Raw genomic sequence first — 15,927 nt, 5'->3', positions numbered from 1 at the left:
ATTGGTTGACTTACCCTTCTGACTATCATTATTTTTGTGATATTTATTGAACATTTATTACTTGGGAAGACTGAATTATCTCTTGAGACATATTATATTAATGTAATATAAATTATTAGGTTTATGCATGAAATATGTTTGTTCTTATCATATCTTAAAGAAAGAAAACATTATTATTTCAGAATATCCTGAGGTGCATGGCCATTTTTACTATGTTAATACATGAATTGTTCCTTTTCATTAAGAAATTTTAGTTGAAGATAAATGTAAGTGAAATTCTCTGTTGATGCATTTAATGACCTAAAAAGATTTTGGAAAATAGTCAGGATATCCTGTCTTAATTTTACTTATTTATTAAAACATACTAAATAGTGGTGTACTTACTCTCAACTCTATTCCAGAAATAGCGTCACTTTATAGATAACAAATGATATTCAGCTTAAATTTACTGTTCTTTGTATCATTATTCTGAAAATGAAACTCATAAATAAAATCAGACAACTAATGTACTGACACATCACTTCCTAAAATGTATTCCAGAGAACAGTAGCCCAAATATTCACTGTCATTACATACATACAGTAAAATACATTACATTGGTAGGAAGTTGAAGAAATACAAGAGGAACCTCCAAAGTGTCTCAAGGCCTTCAGTGTGTTAAAATACAGTAAGAGTCTCCAAAAAGAAGTAAGATTGTGTAGTTCATCCTATACAACGTTTCATGAATATTCATGAGCATAGATCAGAACCTCTTTTTGCAGAGCAGTTTAAAAAATCAGAATTCTAAGGAATGTACTTTGGGGAACACATGATACAATGGTTACTCAAATTTCATCAAGAAAAAACAAAAGATCCATTCAACTCGAACACCAATTACTGTAGAACCAACCAAACAGAACTGTATTGTTACAAAATAGCTCCCTCCCTCCCTGCATCCCCATAAAAATCACCTTTAGTGTAATCTGATTTTGCAGAATCAGGGAGGACTAAAATATCCAGCACAGCATAATGTGTTGGCTTTTCAAAGGTTGGAAATGCCCCTTTAAGTCCATGCTATTTGAGTTTTCTTTTTCATGTTTAAAAAACTGGGATAATATCAACTGATGTGAAAAATTTAGATGGGATTGATAAGCTTAGGACATATTGAAAGATTAGAGTTATCATATTTCTTATCTGATTATCTATTGATCCACCTACAATTGTCAAGCTCCCAGGAATCTTGACTTCTAATTTCCAAAGAGTAACAAATTCAGGGCAAAAAAAAGTGTCAATAGCTAATGGTAGCAATTCTCTTATCCCTATAAGGTGGAGCCTATATTGGATATGTAATAAAGAATCCTATTAAGGTATCCAAATGGGCAAAGAAGAGGTCAAACTTTCAAACTTTGCAGATGATATGATACTCTAAGTAGACTCAATCAAAATGTTGCTAGAACTGATCCCGGAATTCAGCAAAGTTGCTGGCTATAAAATCAATGCACAGAAGTCTGTTGCGTTTCTATACACCACTAATGAAGCAGCAGAAAAAGAAATCAAGGAATCAATCCCATCTACAATTTTAACAAAAACCGTAAGATACCTCATAATAAACCTAACCAAACAGGAAAAGGATCGGTACTCTGAAAACTATAGAACACTCATGAAAGAAATTGAGGAAGACTCTAAGAAAAGGAAAAACATTCCATACTCACAGATTTGAAGAACAAGTATAATTTAAAATGTCTATGCTTCCCACAGCAATCTACACAGTCAATGCAATCTCCATCAAAATAACACCATCATTTTCACAGAGCTAAAACAAACAACTCTAAAATTTGTGTGGCAACAGAAAAAGACACTGAATAGCCACAGTAACCCTGAAAAAGAAAAGCAGCTGGTGGCTTCACAGTTCCAGACTTCAAGCTCTATTACAAAGCTGTCATCATCAAGGCAGTATGGAACTGGCACAAAAACAGACACATAGATCAATGGAATCAACAGAGAGCCCAGACTTGGACCCTCAACTCTATGGTCAACTAATCTTCAACAAAGCAGGAAAGAATACCCAGTGGAAAAAAAGACAGTCCCTTCAACAAACGGGTGTTGGGAAAACTGAACAGCAACATGCAAAAGAATGAAACTGGACCAGTTCTTTATACCACACACAAGAATAAACTCAAAATGGTTGAAAGGCCTACATGTGAGGCAGAAAACCATCAAAATCCTAGAGGAGAACACAGGCGGCAACCTCTCTGAGCTCAGATACAGAAACTTCTTGCTAGACACATCTCCAAAGGCAAGGGAAACAAAGGCAAAAATGAACTATTGGGACTTCATCAAAACAAAAAGCTTTTGCACAACAAAGGAAACAGTCAACAAAACTAGAAGGCAGCCTATGGAATGGGAGGAGAGATTTATAAATGACATATCAGATAAAGGGCTAGTATCCAAAGTCTATAAAGAACTTATCAAACTCAACACCCAAAAAAACAAATAATCCAGTTAAGAAATGGGCAGAAGATATGAACATTTCTACAGAGAAGACATATAAATGGCCAGCAGACACATGAAGAAAAGCTCAACACCTCTCGACATCAGGGAAAGACAAATCAAACCCACAGTGAGATATCACATCACACCAGTCATGATGGCTAAAATGAATAAGTCAGGAAAAAACAGATGCTGGTGAGGATGTAGGAAAGGGAGCCCTCCTACACTGTTGGTGGGAATGCAAGCTGGTGCAGCCACTCTGGAAAACAATATGGAGGTTCCTCAGAAAGTTGAAAATAGAACTAACCTGTGATGCAGCAACTATACTACTAGGTATTTATCCTAAGGATACAAAAATAGTGCTCTGAAGGGGCACATGCATGCCAGTATTCGTAGCAGCAATGTCCACAATAGCCAAAACTCAGAAAGAACCCAAACGTCCATCAACTGATAAATGGATAAGGAAGATGTGGGGTGTGTGTGTGTGTGTGTGTGTGTGTGTATGTGTGTGTGTATACATATATCTATGTCTATATGTCTATATCTAGATCTATATCTATATATATACTATTATTCAGCCATCAAAATGAATGAAATTTTGCCATTTGCAACAACATGGATGGAATTAGAGGGTATTGTGCCAAACAAAATAAATCAGCCAGAGAAAGAAAAATACCATATGATTTCACTCATATGTGGAATTTAAGAAAACAGATGAACACAAGGGGAGGGAACAAAAAATAAAATAAGGTGAAAACAGATAGGGAGGCAAACCATAAGAAACTCTTAACTATGGGGAGCAAACAGGGTTGCTGGAGGGGAGAGGGTGGGGAACTGGCGTAAATGGTGATGGGCATTAAGATGGGCACTGGATATGAGCACTGGGTATTGTATGCAACTGATCAATCACTAAATTCTACCCCTGAAACTTACACCACACTATGTGTGAACTGATGTGAATCTAAGTAAAATCTTGAAGGAAACAGAAAAAATCTGAATTTATTATTGTCTCTTTCTTTGGATAGAATAAACAAGTTCTAAAAATCTGAAGACTATTGATTTTCTTCTTTGCTGTAGATCTCACCTTGGAGTTTTTTTCAAATAAAGCCAATCATGTAAATTCCTTAATTGTGTGATATAGTTCATCACATTGTTCATAATAAAAATCTTTATGTGTACACCTTTAATTTTAAAGAAGATACATATTATAACACAGCAATATTATAATGTATACATATTTATTTTCATGGAAAAATATTTTCTCCTTCTAAAAACCATGTTTTTGCAAATTTGACTATAATAAATTTAATAATTTTCAGAACCTAGTGAACTCTACAAAAATACATTTTTTAACTGTATACAGCAACCTAGCCAGGCATACTGTATTACGTCGGTATTAGCAAGGAACACAAGGCTCCACAAGTTGATGTTTTTAGATGTCTATTTTAGATGTTTGTCCACATAAATAGTCAAAGGGTTAACCAAAATAATTTCTACTGTAAACTTCCAGAGACATATTATATATTTTCCAGATCTCTTAGAGACACTGAATATGTTAACCTTTTCTTGATAACAGTGTCACCAAAATTCCTTTATCTGAAAGATATCTGGGTTACATACATAGCTCTGTTTGCCCATAGAGACAACTGCCCACACTACTGAACTTTAATGTGTTCCCTTCCCCCCCAGAATCATCTCTTCTCAGTGCAGATTAGATGTTCCCAGGACTTCCAAGCTGTCCCACACTTCCCTCCACTCCTCTGGAATTTAATCGGAGGCTAGCCCTAGATCTCTCCTCCAGAGTAATGCTCATGTATTTTGTGACAGTGGTGTCCTCTAAGGAGAGGTTTTTGCTTACTTCTAGATTTACATCCGTGTTCAAGGTAGAGTCCAGCATGCAGAATGTCTGACCCTTCAGAGAGGGAAATAAGTCTACATCAAATCATCCCACATAATAAGAGACCACATTAACTTCTGTTTTCTTGTCCCATATTCACTGTATTTATTTGCAAAACTCCCTGTAAAAGATTGCCAGAAAGCTCTGGGTCAAATTTCACACAACTCATAGCAACTCTCTATTCATGTGTTTACTTACTCTCTATCCGGTTCCATGAAAGTTTTATAACTACTAAGACTTTGAAGTGGGCATATCTAAGGTTTCCTTTTATTTTGAAATACACTTCAGATTTCTCTTTTTATATTAATAAATTTGGGTATGTATCTTATAAGTCACGCCAAAAACAGTTTGAAAAGAATAGGTTCAGCTCAGGGAATCCTCAAACATTATAGTTTTTAATCTTCATGACATCCTTCAAATTAGTATTACTACTCCCCATCTTACAAGTGAGTTAACTGTAACCCAGAAAGCTTAAACAAAATCCTATATTCCTGCATTCTGAAGTAGCGGAATGAGAACTGTCACTCAGATCTTTGTGACTCAAGACCCCTAGTTAGGACTCTAACAATTCATAGCTTTTCAAGATAGTCAAAGGCCAAATAAGTCTCTGACCAATACATGTTTAGACAACCACCTGGAACAGAGATCCACAGCTATATTCAAAAGGATGACCTGAATCCTTTAAGAAAAAGTTACATTTTATTCAATATATTTCTTCAAGACTGAAATTCTAATACACTTCATGAATTTTCAACCCTCTGGATATCTTTTTTCATCTCACAGGTTTTAATATCATTAAGAGGGCATAAATCCCTATTTCAAACATCCAGAACAATGCAGTCTCACAATTTTAAGAAGTCATAGTCTTAGAGTTGATGTAGTTTTACTTTTTGCTACTTGTACTGTTGTTAAAATTAGCCATGCCTGTTCTATCCTTAACTCTGTAGCCACAGCACATTCCAAACATAATTAGCCCCCTATACCTATCAGGTGAACCAGGAACAACACATTCTACTACTCCAGTCTATTGTGTATTTTATGTTTGAGCAAACACAGGTAACCTCTACAGAGCATTGACATGTAATTTCTCAGCATCAAGGTCAACTTAACTTTTACAACTTTGATAGCAAAATAATCAAACCTTTCTGCTGAGTAAGCTTTATCCTTACACCAGATCATTAACTTACTTGATAAAATATTAAAATAGCATATAATACTTATATACTCATCCTGTCACATTTTCCTCGTATCTCAGAGAAACTGGACTTCCCTAAGAGTTAGCTCAATAAATGCAATAATCTCCCAGTATTGAGGCAATACAGCAAGGGTTCAAAATAAATGGATTTGAGTTTTAAAATCGGAGGTAAATCACATCATTTAACTAAAATCAAATTTGCCCACATTCTAGTATTGAAATTTTTTAAATAATTTTATTACACTGTGTTCATCAAAATCCAAGGAACTCATTAATTTTCAGGCTGCTGACCAGAGAAAAACATCAAAATACAAGTTGGTTAGTACAACTTTTCCAATCTGTGACAGCGGCTCTGTCACTATGTCAGTCGCGTTATCAATCTGTGTATGCTAAATCTCACACATCTTACCGTCAGTTTCTCCTCTAATTTCTCATTTAATAAGCTTCCTTTTTCATGCTTTTCAAATTCCATGTTGAAACTGAATGAGAGAAACAGAGACAGAGGGAGAGAGGGAGAGAGAGAGAGAAACAGAAAAAGAGAGTCAGAGTCTGTCTAGAAAATGATTTGACGTGCTTATATGTTAGATATTGCAGGACATTCCAAGTTGTGAGTGCTCAGGACACTATCAGAAAGCCCTGGCGATAGTTTCTGGTTAGCTAGTGTTTCCATTTATAGATGTTCAAACCCCATAAACAGAGCACTGAAGAGAAGTCAGGCAGCTGGCCTTAGATAATGATAAATGTCACTAGATAGAAAAGCAAACTCTTCAACAGGAGAATATTCCAACAGGTTAGGTTCCCTGAACCATGAAAGATGCATGTGACAAAAAGCCACCATCAAAGAATTCATTCAGAGCCACTGGAGCAGAATAAAATATGCTCTAGAATACAGACCTAATAAAGCAGTTTCCAAAGAACAAATGTAATGATCATATGGCCAATATGAATCAGACAGCCTCATTCTCTCGAATTCCAATTTGCGCCCTGGTAGTCCAGACAGTTATGCATTCTTTCGTAGCTCAAAAGTTTAAAAAGCCACTTACAGGAAAAGAGCAAAAGGATAACTAGTGAAAACTCTTAAGACACAACACATGTATTCAAGGGGTATGGCCAATTTTCTTCCATGAAAAGTTGGCAACTGATGTTTAGAAACCCCGTAAAATAAAAGTGGTGTTTCCCTTCCTAAAATAAAACTGGTTTTCTTCATGATCCTGGTTTTTCTACTGGGAACAAAGTTCCCATAGGAGATGAAATTCATATTTTTTTTGTAATTGAATAATATTTTCAGAATTCTTTGAAAACTGTTACATGTCTTAAAGAAAATTATTGTGGGACTCAATGGTAATTAACTCCCTCTACTTTTGCACGAAACCAGATATGTGGATGGAAATAAAAAGAAAAAGTGGCTTTCAGAGTCAGCCAAGACTGATCTCCATGGTGGTCTAACCGCACGGTCTGTTTGAAACATTTGAACACCTGTTTCTGAACTTAACACAAGTTTCCCATCAGTTTTTCCTTCATTTTTTAAGAAAACATTTTAGGAAATGTATTGTGAGGCTCCATCCTTCAGAGTGGCGTTAGCCAGTTCTCTGTCACCAGGCAGAGTGGCTAGAGAACCTACTCCATACTTACTGTCACACATGACAGACGAACTTATTGTTACACAAGACAGAAGGACGGAGGATCTCATAAGTGAAACACTTAGTAAGAAGTAAACCTAGCTAGTCAGCCCTGCTTCAGAAGGATGAATTCAGAAACACTGTATCTGACTCACGGGTAAAAGGGACTTCCCTCTTTGCCTCAACTCTGTATTCCAGATAAGGAATCATATACCCTGTAGCCTTAACAAGTTTGAAAACTGATGTCTTTCTTACAAGTGTCCTGGCATGCAAGTTTCGTATGTGTCAAAAGCAAGGCGATAGCTGAAATTTTATGTAAATGCAACTTCCAAAATCTCTTGGGGGGGGGGGGGACAAAAAAAAAGCATGCTATGATTGTGAAAGGAAACTTGGTGACTGCTAGTTTAGTGCCTGAAGGTGAAATCTGGGATCCAGTTAGAAGCAGGGGAGTGGTGGAATGCAGAGCTAGTGGGGAAGGAGAGAAGAGTGATAATGAGAGCACCGGCGATCTCCTTCCCACCAGGGATGAAAAGTTTAACTTCAGCAAACATGCACTGAGAAGCTATAATAGTGATAATTATTCTAGGTACATGCAGATTTTTTTAAATAATAAATAAAAATAATAAAATTCAAAGATAGAATCTTTATGTATCTTCCCTCAACAAACTTACCATGTAGGCATGACTGAATCTAAGTATGATAGCAATACTCTTACTTAGCACACTTTAATAGCACTCACTTTGTGCCAGGAACTCCTTTAAGGCTTTACATATATTATCTCAATTAATTCTCGAAACAACTCTAAACAGTAGATACTATTATTTTCACCATTATCATGGGCCAAATTATGTCCCCTGCCCCACAAAATCATGTCGAAGTCCTAATACCTAGCATTTAAGAATAAGATTATATTTGAAAATAGGATATGTCAAGAAGTAATTAAGGTAAAATGAGGTCATGAGGGGAGGCCCTAATCCAATATGACTTGTGTCCTTATTAGAAGAGATTAAGACAAAAACAGAAAAATCAGAGAAGACCATGGGAAGACACAGAAGGCAGCCTTCTACAAGCCAGAGAGAGAGGCCTTCCAAGGAAGCCAACATGCCAACACCTTGGACGTTCAGCTCCAAACTGGGAGAAAAGAGATTTCTATTAAGTCATCCAGTCTATGGTATTTGTACCATAGCCTTAGCACACTAACACATTTTTTAACTCATTTTAGAGTTAAAAAATAATAAGAAGACAGTTATACAACTAACTCATGGCACTCAAGTTCCTTGGCCCAAACTCCTAACCACTGTGCACTTAGCACCTCTGAACAAATAAGTTCATCGTAGGCATAACAAGGAGAGTGAGTCAACAGCACCAGCACTTTGTGGTGAATACTAGCTACTCCATCCCCTTACAGAACTATGTTTAAAGATAGTTCAGATATATTTTAGGGACATGACTTTTTTTTTTTTTTCCTTAGGTAAAATTATGCTTAACCAAAGCTAGCACTCATCTATTACTGGTCAAACAGCTGAGAGAGGTCCAATCTGGTCTCTTCTCTGCTTGTCTGTCCCACAAGTATTTTCCTCCCTCTGATGGGAATGCTCTCACCCCAGAGTCACGTGGCTCCCTTCTCACTTTATCTAGACTCCCCAAGGACCCCATCTGAAATAGAGAAGCCTCTGCCCACTCATTTGTTATATTCTTCTTCACAGCTCTTATCACCTCTGATGTTATATTATTTCACATGGTATTTTGAGTGTTCCTTATCTATTCATTTGAGGGTTTTTTATGCATCATTTCATCCAGACATTTAGAACATAGTAAGGAACAAATAAATTCTTGTAACAGAAAGAGGAGAGGAGAGAAAAGAAGGGAAGAAAAAAAAAAAGCAAATAAGGAAAGAGAGAGGAAGAGGAGGTGGGGTGGGGGAGGAGGGACACGCATCAAACAGATGTGACTTAAGACTTGTTGTTCGCTGTTATTCATACGACTTTGGGTAGGAGATCAGAATGAAATGCATTTATCCAGCACAAATCATATTGCAGAGGAACACAGTATTGATGTTCACTTGCCTTGTTCAAACAATTAACTACTGGAGTAAAGGAGAAAACAGATTGAAGCAGCAGGAAGAATGGGACTCATTTGCAGATTCTGCCACCTTCTCGTTGGGTCACTTTGAGCAAACTCAATTCTCAGAGCTTCAGTGCCCATTCCCTTAAAAGAAGGGATGATACCAGACTCTTCATGTTCTTACAAAAATTAAACATGGTAATGTGTGCCAAGAACTTAACACAGTGTCTGGCATAGAGCAGGCTGTCGCTAAACGTATGTGCCATTAATTCCCTGGACTATGTGAAGTTTATCTAGAAAAAAAGTGAGTTCAAAGATAGTATCAAAGTCTGAACAAAAGTGACACAAAAATTAATAAAGAGTAGGAGAAAACATTTGTAAATCATTCCCCTGATAAAGGACTTATATCCAAACTGTGTAAAGGATTCTGACAACTCAGCAATATAAAGTACAAACAACCCGGTTTAAAAATGGCCCAAGGATTTGAATAGACATCTCTCCCGAAGAAGACAAACAAATGGCCAACAAGCATGTGAAAAGATGCTGTGCTTAGAGAATGCAAATCAAAACCACAACGAGATAACACTTCACACCCACTGGGATGACTAAAATCAAATCAGAATCGCAAGCATTGGCAACAAGTAGATAAACCAGAGCTCTCCTTGGGCTGGTGGGCCTGTGAAGTGGAACAGCCACTTCAGAAAACAGTGTAGCAGGCACCTGGGTGGCTCAGTAGGTGAAGCACTGGGAACTTGATTCCAGCTCAGGTCATGATCTCAGGGTGTGAGATCCAGCCCCAAGCTGGGCTCTGCGCTCCCCTGGGAGTCTGCTTGACAGCCTCTCTCCCTCTACCCTTTCCCAACACCCACTCCCTCACTCAGTCTCTCTCATCTCTAAAACAAATAAATACATCTTTTAGAAAAGGAAACAGTGTGGCAGTCTCTCAACATTTTATATAAAGAGTTGTACGACCCAGCAATTCCGCTTCCAGCGATGTACACAAGAGAAGTGAAAACATGTGTCCGCAAGCACATTCATGATACAGCATTATTCATAACAGTCAGAAAGTAGAAACCACACCAATGTCTATCAACACAGTAATGGTGAAGCAATGTGAAAGATGCCACAGGAGCACATTATTAACAGTCTATAGAAAGGAATGAAGCATTGATATTCCCACCACATGGATGAACCTTGAAAATATGATAGGAGAAAGAAGCTGGCCACAAAAAAAGCCACATATTCTTTGATGATTTTATATGAACAATCCAGAGTATTTGACAATTCCGCAGAAACAGAAAGATAATGGGTGGTTGCCAGGAGGTGAGGGAGAGCAGAATGAGGAATGACAGCTAACAGTTATGGGGCTTCCTTCTGAGGTGATGAAAATATTCCGAAATTGGATAGTCATGATGATGCCGTAACTCTGGCATATACTAAAAACCAGTGAAGAGTAACATATACTGTAAAAGAGTGAATTTTATGGTATGTGAATTATTTCTCCAGAAAGCTATTACTTAAAAACATACAAAGAAATATCGGTAATTCCTTTCAAAGCTGGAAATTTATGATTTTTACCAGAAACATAATATGAGTAACAGGTCACTCCAAACAGGAAATTAAAATCTACGCCACTGTAGGCCAGTAAGAATTCCATTCAAAAGTGGAACAAATGACCCTCAGCAAATAATATTTACTTCAATATACTGGCATCTTTGCACCCTTGTCATGTGCTTCTTCCAGAGGGTGAAATCTCAGCTGCTCAGAGTTGGTCATTTTGTGCCTCTATTCAAAACCTGGAGGAGAGTGGAGTTTGCAGCTATTAAAATGGATTGTTCCTCTACACTCAGCAAGTTAATAAAGTGTCTTTTATTTTCAGTGGTGATTTCCCCACACCTGCCATTTAAGGGACTTACGGCTCCACAGCAAAAGCACAGGAAACCTCACAAGGAAGACAGATACCCATAAGGCATGAACGACAAATGCTGTTTTCTTTGAAAAAATAAATCTGCAAAGCCTGGTATAGACAACTGAGAATCTTCCTCACTGTGTGCTCCAAGGATAAATACCTTTTTATTAAGATGGGGTCCTCTTCTGAGACAATGAATACAGGTCTATCTCTCCACATACCACCTGCAGCAGGACAGGCATGGGTCCTATATACTCTCTACAGTCCAGTCAGAAGCCCATGGAAGCTCTATACCCATTTACTGGTAGACCAGGATATTATACTCAGCACATGCCTGCAGGAGCCTGTCCCCAAAGCCACACTGGAAGTGTGTTTCCTTGTGTACCCAAGAGCCAAATGCAAATCTAGTGTAGACCTGGCACTGAGAACTGACCTACTGGTGTTGCTCCTAGTTGAAAATTTATACCCATGTCTCCAAAAGTCTCTGTTTGATGGGTAATGGGATGGGCAAGTGGGGTGGCAATGAAAAACAAAATGCAGAAACCAGTCCCCAGAATTTTCTAGTTTTCCCAGCTCCCCTACCTGAGTCTGTTTATCAGATTTGGCAACTGTAAACTCTCAAGCAGTAGCTGGGGACCCTTCTTCTGAAAAATTCCTCTGATGCTTATCTTCTCATCTGTCTGTGCATCTGGAAGACACAAACACAGGAAGACTTTTAATGTCCCACCATCACCACTTGTAAGCATCCCTTCCAGCTCCTGCAGCCAGAGGTACTGGATGCTGAGTTACGGTACATGCCTACAGCTTGTGAAAAATCACGTCTATAGAGAAATTTTTTAAAGTTGAATTTGTCACTGTATAATAAACATTTTTGTAAGTTGCATCTGCCAAGTGGACACAAAAGCAAACCCTAAAATATCAGTATATGATAATTACGATAATAACAGCTTAACAAATTTGTACCTTTGTAATTACCAATCTTCAGTGAAACATAAACCTTTCCTACTGGAGTATGATTTTTTGTTTGTTTGTTTTTTGTTTTTTTTTTTTTACTTCTTCTGATACTATTTGTGCCCTTATTTTGGTTCTGGGCCATATTTTAAAAATGACTGTAGAAAAGACATTTTAGGCAATGTCCGGAAAGAGACATTTTCTTTATAAAATCATTTCTTGATGATAGAGCATTCATTTGAGCACTAGAAAATAGTTCAATCAAGCGAGAGCTGTGAGAACTTTGAAAAGTGTTAGCTTTTTGAATGTGTGCATCTGAAAAATGCAACTCTTTTATCAAAATATATTGAAAAATAAAATGTGAGGTTAAAAATAAACTAATACTAGCAACACTGATGATAATTTAGAAATAACAGCAATTCTGATATAAAACTAAATCCATACCTCAAGAGTCTATAACAGAGAAGCTGATTAAAACCACTTGGGGATCTAATTCCAGCATGTTCCATTTTCTCCGCTATTCTATACTCAGCATCTACAATTTTCGAGAGACTTGAGATAAATTTTCTCTTGTTCATGGGGACAGCCACGATGTGTGCACTGAACAAGTTTTGACTCTTGCATTTGGAACACTCACTATATTTCCAGATCCTCTGAACAATAGGTATACTTCCTGGTAGTGTCTGTCTCTGTCTCTGTCACTCTCTCTCTCTCTGTCTCTCTCAATCACACACACACTCACACACACACACTCTCACCACTGTTGTTTCAGAAGTGAAGACAAGGGCACCTGTGTGGCTCAGTGGGTTAAAGCCTCTGCCTTCCGCTCAGGTCATAATCTCAGGGTCATGGGATCGAGTCCCGCATCGGGCTCTCTGCTCAGCAGGGACCCTGCTTCCTCCTCTGCCTGCCTCTGTGCCTACTTGCGATCTCTGTCTGTCAAATAAATAAATAAAATCTTAAAAAAAAAAAAGAAGAAGAAGAAGAAGTGAAGACAACAGCCAGCTTAAATTGGTTAAGACTTCAGTAAAAAAGGACTCAGAAATGGAAGGCTTTAGTTTTTGAATATTAGATTTACAATGTGTGTTTCTAACTTGAGAAACGAATTCTGGATGGAGTTTTCCTGTGTCCTCAGGGCTTAATCAAAGCAACCAGATGCAACACTGTAGCTCACTCCTCCCCTAAACCCAGGAGCTTCGCTGTTGTGGTTGTGTTGACATGACAAATCACTTTGCCCCCGAAGTAACAGCTCTGTGCCCTTTGAGACAGCGCGCCCGGGATATACTTTCAGATTTATCAGTTGAAATTGAACCATGTTCCAAAGCAGCGTGCACTTATACAGAAAGAATGCTTACCTTTCAACTGACTTGGAAGCAGCCTGCAGGACAATAATCCATCCGGGAGGTCACCGGTCACATTCCCAGAGCAGCTGACCCTGTCAGTCTTTGCAAAGTACTGTTTATTCTGTAACTAACGTCGGATACTAGGCACAAGATACAGAAACTAAATTTAAAAGAAAAAAAAAAGTTGGGCAAAAACCTCATCCCCACAGCGATTATTTCACAAAAACAGTAGTTGCTAACTTTCCCCAAATGATTTCTTTATAAGAATGTCTTGGCAGTCGTGGGGATTTGGAGTCAAGTGTTGAAAAGTTTTGCAGTATATCCAACTATCTTCTTTTTTAGTGTACCGAAGAAAATTCTTTAAGCTTCCCTAAGGACATGAGTGGTAGGGAAGGAAAAGGTTAACTGAAAATGGAGTTTCTTTTCTGCTTACATTGATTGGATTTTTAAAATACAATGGAAAGTCCTCCCGAAATGAAATGCCAATTATGCTGGGGAAGGAAAGTCAGAATTATGCAGGAGGTGCCCACACAAGGCTGGACCAACTCCACAGTGAGCCCGCTATCCAGCCACCAGCAAATATCCACAGACCAGAGATTGTTAGTTCACAAACGGACTCCCGTGCATGGAGGGCAAGAAGAGACTGAAGGAGGAGGCAGGCTACTCCAGATCAGTAGGTAGACGGCTTAGTAAGGAAGGGAACTTACATGCAGGCTTGTCTTGGGTGTCTGCATGATGATCTCTGCACCCAAGCACCTGAATCTTCAAAGCTTCTATAGAAGCCTTAACAGAGTTCGGTGCCATTACCATCCTGCTGGTCTCCCCAGCACGTTGCACTCTTAAGGCTGTGCCCTTGAAATTGCTCCTACTGTGGGAACAATAGACAGAATACACATTCCAAGGACAGGAGAGGAGATGAGGAGCCTCTAGTTGCCTAGGTTCAGCCCAAGGGTCAAGCAGAGGTCACGTCCTCTTGATGACCTCCTCCAACAGAAACCTCCACTGCACTTTCCTCATTCCCTACAAATTCTTTTCCCTAATGACTCTCAACAGAGTGAGTCCATGTTACCCCAATTAATGCCCAGCCTGTACGCAGGGTTATCCAATTTTGGCCTCTGGTTTACTTAGAGGCTTTTTTTTAAAACTATGGCCCAAGAAACTCAGAGTTTGAAAAACAAATTTTTACCCATTCATTTGATTATCTGTAGAAACCGTATCATCCCAGATTGGCTTTGTCATCCTATCCAATACATCACCCCACCCTGAATCCTATAATGTATAGTGTTTTCTTAAGAAAAAGGAAATATCACAATCAGATACTCACCATTTGAAATTATTCACAACGCTACTCTCTTTCACTATTTCCACTAATTAAATTGATTTATGTCAACAATCTCTAAGTGAATACTCATGTAAAACACAATGTTATTTTAAGGTATTAGTTCATTCTTTTTCATTCAGTGCGATAATTTGACTATTATTGGTTGAACTCCCTATCCATACCATCGTGCTGGTGCTGGCAGCTTTCAGCTGAGAGCTTAGTGAGGAATGAACAGAATCACATACAGCAGAGCACCAAAGCAGGCTGAACGTGGTAAGTGCTAAATTAAGAGTCTAAATAATGTGCTTTGAAAGTGAAAGGAGAGGACGTTCTAGCTAGAGACACTGGGGATGATTTTACACAGACATTGGATTTCTACTACAAGTAGTCTTTGGACAGCAACATTGACTTCATGTGGGAGTTTATTAGAAATTCCAAAGTCTTGGATACAAACCTAGACCTATTTAGTCAGAATCTACATTTTTTTAACAAGACTCACAGATGATTCCTGTATGCATGAAAGGTGAGAAGCACTGATTTACCTACTGTGCAATTTAGAATTGACAGTTACAGGAAGAAAAACATGTCAAGTGTAAACTAAAATAATGGCGGCCAGAACAGCTGGGTGGCTCAGTTGGTTAAGCTTTTGCCTTCGGCTCAGGTCATAATCTCAGGGTGCCCGGATCGAGCCCCACATCTGGCTCCCTGCTTAGTGGGGAGTTTGCTTCTTCCTCATTCCACTCAGGCTCTTTCTCTCTCTCTTTCCCTCAAATACATAAAAATGTTTAAAAAACAACAAAAACAAAACAAACAAAAAAACAACAACAATGAAACCCAGAATATGCACAATGTGTTTGAGGAATGGCAGGTGGACATGGAGGTTTATGGAGTACATATGGATGATTTACACCTGTCACTTTGCAGTAATAAGAGAAAACACCATGACCACATACTATGAACCAGTGACTCTGCTGAGCGACTGATAGGACACTCTTTCTCATCTTATCCCCTCAACAACCCCATGAGGGAGCTGCGTCACTGTACAAAATGGGAAGCTGAGACAGAGGCTAAGCACCTTTGCAAGTCCACACACAAGAAAAAAACAGAGCGAGGTTTACTCCCAAGCCAGAGCTCCCAGCCACTACCTGCTGTAAAACGT

At 38.4% G+C, this 15,927-nt stretch overlaps 1 protein-coding gene across 2 annotated transcripts in view; it reads right to left on the bottom strand.

Annotated features, from left to right (window-relative positions):
• Positions 1-14,307, bottom strand: part of MLIP (muscular LMNA interacting protein) — a 259,696-nt gene extending 245,389 nt beyond the window's left edge. The window contains exons 1-4 of one of the 2 annotated variants that reach the window (XM_059178281.1): positions 14,155-14,307; positions 13,460-13,607; positions 11,736-11,841; positions 5,971-6,040 (exon numbers count right to left, since the gene is read on the bottom strand). In XM_059178281.1, the coding sequence (XP_059034264.1) occupies positions 5,971-6,033 (63 nt within the window). In that variant the 5' untranslated portion in view covers positions 6,034-6,040; positions 11,736-11,841; positions 13,460-13,607; positions 14,155-14,307. Of the gene's footprint in view, positions 1-5,970; positions 6,161-11,735; positions 11,842-13,459; positions 13,608-14,154 lie in introns of those variants that run through there. The other variant, XM_059178280.1, reaches the window with a different exon arrangement.
• Positions 14,308-15,927: the final 1,620 nt, after the last annotated feature.

The sequence above is a fragment of the Mustela lutreola genome, chromosome 6 (assembly GCF_030435805.1).
Source record: "Mustela lutreola isolate mMusLut2 chromosome 6, mMusLut2.pri, whole genome shotgun sequence".
NCBI classification, from domain to species: Eukaryota; Metazoa; Chordata; class Mammalia; order Carnivora; family Mustelidae; genus Mustela; species Mustela lutreola.
This window is presented reverse-complemented; position numbering and strand designations above follow the sequence as displayed.